General features: G+C 43.1%; 1 protein-coding gene across 1 annotated transcript in view; it reads left to right on the plus strand.

Moving 5' to 3' along the window:
• The window catches only part of DSCR3 (Down syndrome critical region gene 3), a 27,639-nt gene extending 21,800 nt beyond the window's left edge, over positions 1–5,839 (plus strand). The window contains exons 6-8 of the mRNA XM_006886779.1: positions 1,943–2,093; positions 3,176–3,328; positions 5,757–5,839. Coding sequence (XP_006886841.1) covers positions 1,943–2,093; positions 3,176–3,328; positions 5,757–5,839 — 387 coding nt within the window. The remainder of the gene's footprint in view (positions 1–1,942; positions 2,094–3,175; positions 3,329–5,756) is intronic.
• The last annotated feature ends 3,045 nt before the right edge of the window (positions 5,840–8,884 follow it).

Consider the following 8,884-nt stretch of genomic DNA (forward strand, 5'->3'; position numbering starts at 1 on the left):
TGATATCTCATAGTTGTTTTGATTGCTTTTTTAAATTTTTAAACTTGGCTATTGGAAAATTACCTGCATGGTTCACATTTGTGGCTTGCATTACATTTCTGTTGCACAGTGGTGTTGTAAGCTCTGAATTGTCTTTAGCACCTGGGAAACAACCCAAGGTAGATGCTGCTAGAACTGCACCATTAAAGTCTTTAGATCCAGTTTTTTCACAAGCCCATCAATCACTACTGACCAGTTTCTTAAATACACAGATTTAAGTCTCTAAGTTTTCAGTCCAATATTCAGGAAAATGGTTCCTTTTAAATGTCCTTTTGGTTTTTCATTATTACATAATTGGAATTTTAAATTTATTACTGTTTTTCAGTCTCTTAAAAATTCTTTTAGTGACTGATTGTCTATACTTGGCAACTTCTTGATACATTTTTTTTTTAGTTCTCGTAGTCCACTTTATAGATACTAAAATAATTTAAGAAAGATGTAATTGAGATACATAAGGATTCAAACTGAAAAAGTAAAGATCACAAGTTTTACGTTGTTTTATCTTACAACATCATAACCAAGCAAGACAATTTATTCAATGAATTTTTAAAATATAAACATCATTGCCAGTTTTATATGTAGTAGACACAGACATAAATGATATAGAAATAATAACAAAAACCAAGAAAGTCATTAATTCACAGAACTTGTGTTTGGCTTACTCTTTCTTTTTTTAATTAATTTTAATGAAAGTTTACAGAGACTTTGGATTTCCATTCATTCATTGTTGCGCTTCGCTCCCTGCCCAATATCCTCCCCAGTTTGCTCTTCTTTTTAAAAAGTAAATGAAAAATTCTGTCATGGTTATACAATCCCTCCCCCCAAGTCCACTCCATTATGCAGCCTTCGTTCTGGACTCCTGTCATGAAAAGTATACCTAATCATATATCCCTTTTAAACAGTTCTCTTCCTTATTTGTTTCATGCAGTATACATAACTTATCCCATCTTTCTCAGTTTCCTCCCAATCTTGATGTAAGTCCCGTTTTACAACAGTGGCACTATGCAGTATTTGTCCTTTTATGACTGAGATATTTCACTCAGCATAAGGTCCTTCAGGGCTACCCATTGTTTTTCAATGCAGTGTAGTATTCCATTGTGTGAATATACCACAGCTTCTCTATCCATTTGTTTGTTGATGGGCACTTAGGTTGTTTCCAGCTCTTTGCTATTGTGAACAAAGCCACGATAAACATGAGTGTGCATGTTTTTATCTTCTCAGTTGATGAGAAGCTTCCAGTTCTGACTCCAGGCAATTAAGATGGCCCTGTGAGCTGTCTGCTCTCTCAGTTTAGTGTCTCAAGCATATATGTTGTTGTTAGTTGCCATCAAGTCAGTGCCAGTCATGATGACCTCCTAAACCAAGCATCACTCAGTTCTGCACCCCCTACACAATGTGAGCTTCAGCCTATCATTGTAGTGTCTATGACTTTTGAGTGCCTTTTAACTTAGGGGCTCAGCATCCATCATTGTGTCAGATAAGAAACTATTGGATGACTTTTTGAAGTAGATTGCCAGGCCTTTCTTCCTCTTCTGACTTAGACTAAAAGCTCCACTGAAGACTGTCCACCATTGGTAACTGCTGGATGGTGTTTCAAACAGTGGTAAAGTTTCTACCCTCAGAGCATCAGGCCAGCCACCACAGTATGACAGGTTGAAAGATGGAATAGTGGTATATAGTAGTTGAAAGATTCAGCCTGTTAAAACACAATTTGAAAAAACAACAACAAACAAACACATTTTGGAAGGAGATGTAAGTATCATTGCTCTTTTTTCCCCTCAGTTTGCAAAACAAGATTGCATATTTTGTAACAATTACCAACTTTAGATTTTAGTTGTATCAAAATAATGAAGTAATTTTTTCCTTATTCCTTCAATTCCTGATGTATTTGTCTTTTTTTTAGAGAGCCTTGCTGCCTAAATTTCTTATTAGAGGACATCTCAACTCAACCAACTGTGTTATCACACAGCCACTGACAGGAGAGCTGGTGGTTGAGCACTCAGACGTGGCCATCAAGAGCATAGAGCTGCAGCTGGTCCGAGTGGAGACCTGTGGTAGGAATCCCTGACCCTCGGCAGGTCCATGTGGAGGCCTGTGGGAGGGGCCCCTGAACCTCAGCTGGTCCATGTGGAGGCCTGTGGGAGGGATAGAGATCTGCAGTAGGAACACTCAGCTAGCTACAAGCTTTTCTGTCTATAACTCTGGTGTGTTCAGTGACTAAATGATGTGGATAGCAGCAAAAATAAGAATGCATCTCTTGACTCAAGTAAATACATGTTTAAGGAACATGAAATGTGGAAGGGAGGGCACCCCAGCAATAACAACAAAGTTCAGTAGGAGAGCAGACAAATGTTGGTGAGGTTGTGGAGAGATTGGAACTCTTATTCAGTGATGCTGAGAATGTAAAATATTAAAACCACTGTGGAAGACAATCTGACACTTTCTCAAAAAGTTGGTAATAGAAATATCCTTTGACCCAGCATTTCCACAACTGGGAATATACACTAAAGAAACCAGAGCTGTGACTCAAAATAGATGTGTGCACATACATGTTTATTGCTACATTATTCACAATAACAAAGAGATTGAAGCAACCTAAGTGCCCTTCAATAAACAAATGGATAGGAAAGCTATAGTATATTCACACAATGGAATGTTATGCAGCATTGAAAAACAGTGAACTTGTAAAGCGTTAAACAATATGGGTGAACATGGAGGACATTGTGCTGAGTGAAATATCTCAATTACAAAAGGACGAACACTGCATAACACCACTATTATAAAACAGAACTGGCATTTGGGGTTGGGGAGAGAGTAGAAAAATAGATAATGAATTCTACAGTGGAACAGATGAGGGGAAGAATTGTCTGAAAGGAATATATAATTAGGTATTATATGAATGAAAACAATCAGGAAAAGATTGTTGTCATACATATAATGGTGTATTGCAAAATGGATAAATGTAGAAGTAAAACAATTTTAAAAAAAGAAATGTGGGAGGGAGGGAATACCCAAATCCTGTGGCACGTGCTGGACACAGGCGTGGGCATGTGTTGCTGCAGTTTCTTATAGAGAGTCTGGTTAGCTTGTGTTGACATTTGACCTTTTCTGACCACATGGTGTTTACTTTCTCCAGGATGTGCAGAAGGCTATGCACGAGATGCCACAGAAATTCAGAACATCCAGATTGCCGATGGGGATATTTGCCGGAGCCTCTCTGTTCCTATACACATGGTTTTCCCCAGGCTGTTCACTTGCCCTACACTGGAGACCACCAACTTCAAAGTGGGTAAGCCATGCTCCCTCTCCAGCCTTCAGAGGCCTGTCAGAATTCTCCTGGGGAAGGATATGGCCACGGGGACACCGCCTAGGTTTGGGGGACAGTTGGGCCTGCAGTCTTTTGGGGTCAGCTTGAGCTCAGAGTCACTCTGCACTTGCTGGGAAGAGGTGCTGTACCTGTGTCACAGGTGCAGCAGTGAACATTCTGGAACAAGCTCCCTCTCAGATGGAACTTAAACTGTAAGAGGAGGGAGATTTGGTAGATGCAGTAACACTCAGCTATGAAATAGATCAGGTGGTGATGAGAACAATGTAGAAAACTGATGAGTATAAGGGATAGAGAACAGAGGGCACAGATAGAGGTGAGGCCTTGGGTAGACTCATGACAGAGGTTGAAATGTGAGAAAATTAAGTGTGATCATTCAGTCTCATGAAGACTTTGGCTCTTCTAGTTCAGGATGTATATCTAGTCTTTCCTCATGAATATATGTGTATATATACACTGACCACAGAGTCTGAATCAGGATACACAGTTTCATATCCCAACTTTTGTCTCTATAACATTATTTAATTTAAATGAAACAATTCAAACACACGTTAGGTAGTTTTTAAATGTTCTCACAAAATGTTTTCATGGTACATCCATCCTAATAAGAGCTATTGTGTTTATGGAGTTCAGTTGACAAATAGCCGCACACTATGAAGGAGCAGGACAGGAAAGGGCCACACATGACCTCATCCCACACTGACGTGATGTTCTCTTCACTGGTTGAAAAGATTGCAAAAGGAGTACACCCAGACTTTCCTGGGACACTCCTTTGAGTCTTGCCTGAAGTGTGTTGGTAAGCATATGGGAAATGGGGCTTCTGTTATTTAAAGCAATGTTGGTGTCGAATAGATGATTCATGGCCCCCTCACATGTGTCAGAGCAGAACTGAGCTGTGTCACAGTGCTGGTTCCCTTGTCAGCAGTAGCAGTGCATGTGTGCTCTGACACTTCACCTTTGTTCTGCTAATTGCAGTGAATTCACATGCCATCCCTGGAATACGGCCTCTGTGCTGCTGGGCATCTTTTTTCCTCTCCAGATTACCCTGGTCCTTCCCAAGGGGAGAACAGCTAGATAGGTAGAGGAACAGTGCAAGAGAATGTGGTTGAAGAGCCCGGTGGAACCTTCTGGTATCGTGATAATCATCAGAGGCAGGGAAGCAGCCAAGCTGGCATGTTTGGGGCACCTGTCCAGCTGATGCTTGTGCCACATATAGGAGATTAGAGCTAGAACTCCAGCTTCGGGGACAGCACTGAGTGATGCAGCCCCAAAGCCCCACCAAAGCTGAGCTCTGCAACCCAGTGCTCCCAGCTGCTTCTTGTCCCATTAGTCTGCCTCTTCATAATGGGGAAGAAAATGGTTGTGTTTTCTTCAGAGAGCTCTCTACATACACTGTTTTGTTTTGGGATTATCAAAGCTTACATATCTAAAAAGATAGTGAGGGAAACTCCTTGTTTGTTGAAAGGTATGAGAAGCAGGTTGAAATAAATGTTTTCATTCAGTTAGTATGTGAAGGAGCAAGGAGATCTGGTGACATAGTTTTAGGTGTTCAGCTGCTAACCAGAAGGTCAGTGGTTTGGACCCACCAGCCACTCCACAGGAGAAAGATGCGGCAGTCTGCTTTAGTTAAGAGTTAGAGCATTAGAAACCCGAAGGATAGTAAATCTTAGTAAGAGCAGCCTGCCCCACCTTTGTTCTGTGGAGTTGAGTGACCGTGACAGCAGGCGGGTCTGGTATCGGGCCCGCCAAGTGCGCTGTGTGCTGTGAAGAGTGTTTCTTACGTGGAGTGCGAGACATGGCACAGACAGCTGCAGGCCCGCATAAATGAAGTGAAAGAAGCCACAAGATTCTCTTTAGTGAACACAAAGGACAAGGAAGTAGGGTTTGGGAAGCCTGATGGCTCACTGCTTCAAGATGAGAGGATAGGAACCGAGCTGGAGAAAGTTTACAAAAGGTGATCAGATGCTAGGATGGTCTTCTTGACCGGTTTCCTTGAATATGTAGGGTAACATTGTTTGGGACATAAATACAGAAACCCCAAAGGGTACGCATCCCTTTCTAGAACTTACTGCTTCTGCAGTTGATTGGATCACAGCAATAGAACTGTCTCGTGGGCTTTCTGAGGAGCACTGGTGGTGCAATGATTAAGCACTTGTCTGTGAACCAGAAAGTTAGTGGTCCCAGCCCACCAGCAGCTGCACGGGGGCGAAGGCCTGGTAGCCTGTTCCCTTGGAAGTGGCCGCCTGGGAGACCCTGGGGGTGGGGTGAGGGGCAGTTCTGCTCTGCCGTGTAGGTTCCTAGGAGTTGGACTTGATGGGGATGCTTTTCTTGGTTTAGCTGAGCTGGAGTTTGGTACAAGTGAGAATAAAGCCTCTTTCTCTGCTCTTTTCAGAATTTGAGGTGAACATTGTCGTGCTTCTCCATCCTGATCACCTCATCACAGAGAACTTCCCGCTGAAGCTCTGCAGGATGTAGCCAGGAGGGGCACATGGGAAACACGCATGGCCAAGGAGACGAGTAGCTGGTTCCCACACTGTTACATGGAACCCCAGGCTGTAGCACGTACTCCCTTTCTTGATTATTCTGTATCAGAAATGAATCTAACTCCTCAAAGTATATTCACCCTCATCCTCATTTCCTTGAGGCTTCTGCTTCTAATAGGTGCCCCAGAGTCAGACCGTTTCTTGGAAATGCAACCGAATGCAACAGAATTCCTCGTCATTTGCAAGACCATTTCACAAGGAACGACAATTCCTATTATTCCTTATTTACCAGCTCCTTATTGAGTAGCATAAAGCCATTTCTAACAGCAAGCCAGAGTTTTGCTGCAAAGTGAGACCTTGGACACCGAAGGAAACCTCTCTCCAATTTGCCAACAGAACTCTTAGCGACAAAGAGCCTCTCACCACCTCTAGCCAGCCAGGTGGACTTGCTGCTGCTGAAGTTCGTAGACACATTCCAGGGAGAAGCACATGGTGACGCCCACTGGAAATGTGTAGCATTTGTCTCATCTCTTCTCTGGTTCTTTTTTTACCTTTTCACTATGATATCTACCTTAAGGACTCGGGCTGGGTAGTGATGGTTGGTGCTGAAGTGTTTCTGAGGTTTTGGGAGCTGGTATCAAATCTCCTGATGCCATATACCCAGAAGATTTCAACACAAAGTTATATAACACTCTGTACAGTGTCATCCTCAGGAAAATGCCCACGTCCTGATGGCCTCTTGTCTCGGGCCTGCCTTGGCACCTGTGCTTTGAGCAGGCAGTCATTTTCACCAACTCCCACTGGAGTTCTTAGTGTCTGGTCAGTCTGTTGTAGCACATTTCTTCCTTTAGATCCTACCCTTGTTTCTGTTGGTTCTCAAATAATGAGCCCACAAAAACAGTTCATGCTGCTTTGCACAGTGGCCTTCCAAGAGCAGCATCCATCTTTCTGAGGTGACTTGGCCAGGCTGACTTATGCTGAAGGCTTCAAAGACTGCTCCCACTGCCTGTCAAGAGAGAGAGAGATATTGTGTGTGTGTGAGAGAGAGAGAGAGTGAGAGATAATCAACCCTACTTGGTCCCTGCCTTACTCTAGGACTTTACCAATGAAGTTGATAAGGCTTAACCAAGTCATTTAATAGTTGGTTTCTAGAGAATATGTTTCTGGTTTATGAATCTCCTTTTATTCTTCTACACAGTAATAATTTCTGTGGTTATATATTTAAAGCAAAAGAAAATAAAGGCTCACACTTCTGAGAAATTTCTTGAATGTGTTGTTGCTGTTGTTAGATACTATCGAGTTTGGCTCATAGCGACATTATGAGCAACAGATCTGAAGCCTGTCTTGTCCTGCACCATCCTCACACTTCCAGACAAGTGTCACACATGCCTGTCAACCATGTCAGTCCACCTGGTCAAGGGTCTTTCTCTTCTTCGCTGACCTTCCACCCTTCCCCAAATCATGTCCCACTCCAAGTAATAGCCCCTTGTAGCAACATACCCAAAGTATGTGAGGTGAAACCTCATCATTCTTGCCTTCAAAGAGCACTCTGGCTGCACCCTCTCCAAGAACATCCATAGGATGTTCAGTGCTGTTCTCCAAAACTGCAGCTCAAAGGCATCAATTCTTCTTCTGTCATCCCTATTCATTGTCCAGCTCTCAGATGCATAGCAAGTGATAGGAAAGACCATGCCTGAATCAGATGCATCTTAGTCCTCAAACTGACAATTTTTAATAAATGAAAAAAAGAACGCTAAATGGAAAATGTTTGGGCCTCATGTTGCTATACAATTTCTTCAGTAAACTAATTTTATAACTGCAAAATAGGATACGTTTTCTCCTTTGAGGAGAGTAATTATTACCTATAGAGCTGCTGGCCACAAAGCTACCTTTCTCTCTCTCTCTCTCTCTCTCTTTTTTGTTTTATCATTTCATCCAGATAGGAACCTGGATTTGGCTATTTCCTTCCACCTCATGGCATGGTGTCTCTGTGATTATAAAGGAAAACTCCAAATCCAAACACGAGCCCACTGTCAACTGTCGACAGTGACTCGTTTCAGTCCTCCGTTGGGTTTCTGAGGCTCCAAATCTTAATGGGCACAAACTGCTTATCATCTTCTCAAGGAGCAGCTGGTAGATTCAAACCACAGACCTTTCAGTCTGCAGCCCAGTACATTTGGATATCTCTGAGTTCCCCCGTCCTGGCTGGCTGGAGCTGAGGTATCCCACTGTTGGCAGGCTTGAGGTTGTCAGATGAAATTCTCCCAACTTGTTAGAGCAACAGGAGAAGGAAAGAGTCTGCAAACTGAATCAGAAAATATTTTCTTTGGAAATACCTGTTTAGGCAGGGACACATTTTGGCACTTGGCTCTATAATTATTCCAGCAGAAACAGCCTCGAGTATAATGACATGGCAGGAGGACCAGGGGCATGGCTCTGGAGCACACTGCCTTGGTTTTGGTCTCAGCCTCTCTACCAATGCCATATGATTTTTGTAAGCTGTTCAACTCCTGTGCCTCAGTTTCCTCAGATCCAAATGTTAGATAAGGGACCCAGGCCCTTTTGCGTTGTCATTTCCAAGGCAAAGCTAGGGAGACATTAGAAATAAAATGAGGTAAGAAAGCCACAGCATCATGCCTGAATTCATTCAGATCCCAGGGAAGGCAGGACTTTGAAGCCACTTCTGCCTGTACCAGTGGAGCCCCATAATTCCTGTGTCTGAGTCCAAATTGTCCTTGAAGAGAGTATTAGGCTAAGATGACCTCTCCAATAAAGACCTCTTTGTTCTCTTGGTGTTCTCCAACACCACAACACAAAAGGATTGATACAAGTAATTGTGAAGACTATGTGTTGTGGCGGTCTCTGGAGAAAGGCGACTCTGCCTCCAAGAGCCAGGGAAGCCACACTTGGCCTTGGCTTGAAGGCACCAGTGGCTTCAAGCCCAAAAGGAGAAGAGGAGGAGGGAGGAGACGGCCATAATTGCCCAGGTTTGCCCCACCCAGGGTGATTGTGATCCTTTGGCCAGAAAGCATTGATG

The sequence above is a fragment of the Elephantulus edwardii genome, unplaced genomic scaffold (assembly GCF_000299155.1).
Source record: "Elephantulus edwardii isolate Elephantulus edwardi_28Jun2011 unplaced genomic scaffold, EleEdw1.0 scaffold00051, whole genome shotgun sequence".
NCBI classification, from domain to species: Eukaryota; Metazoa; Chordata; class Mammalia; order Macroscelidea; family Macroscelididae; genus Elephantulus; species Elephantulus edwardii.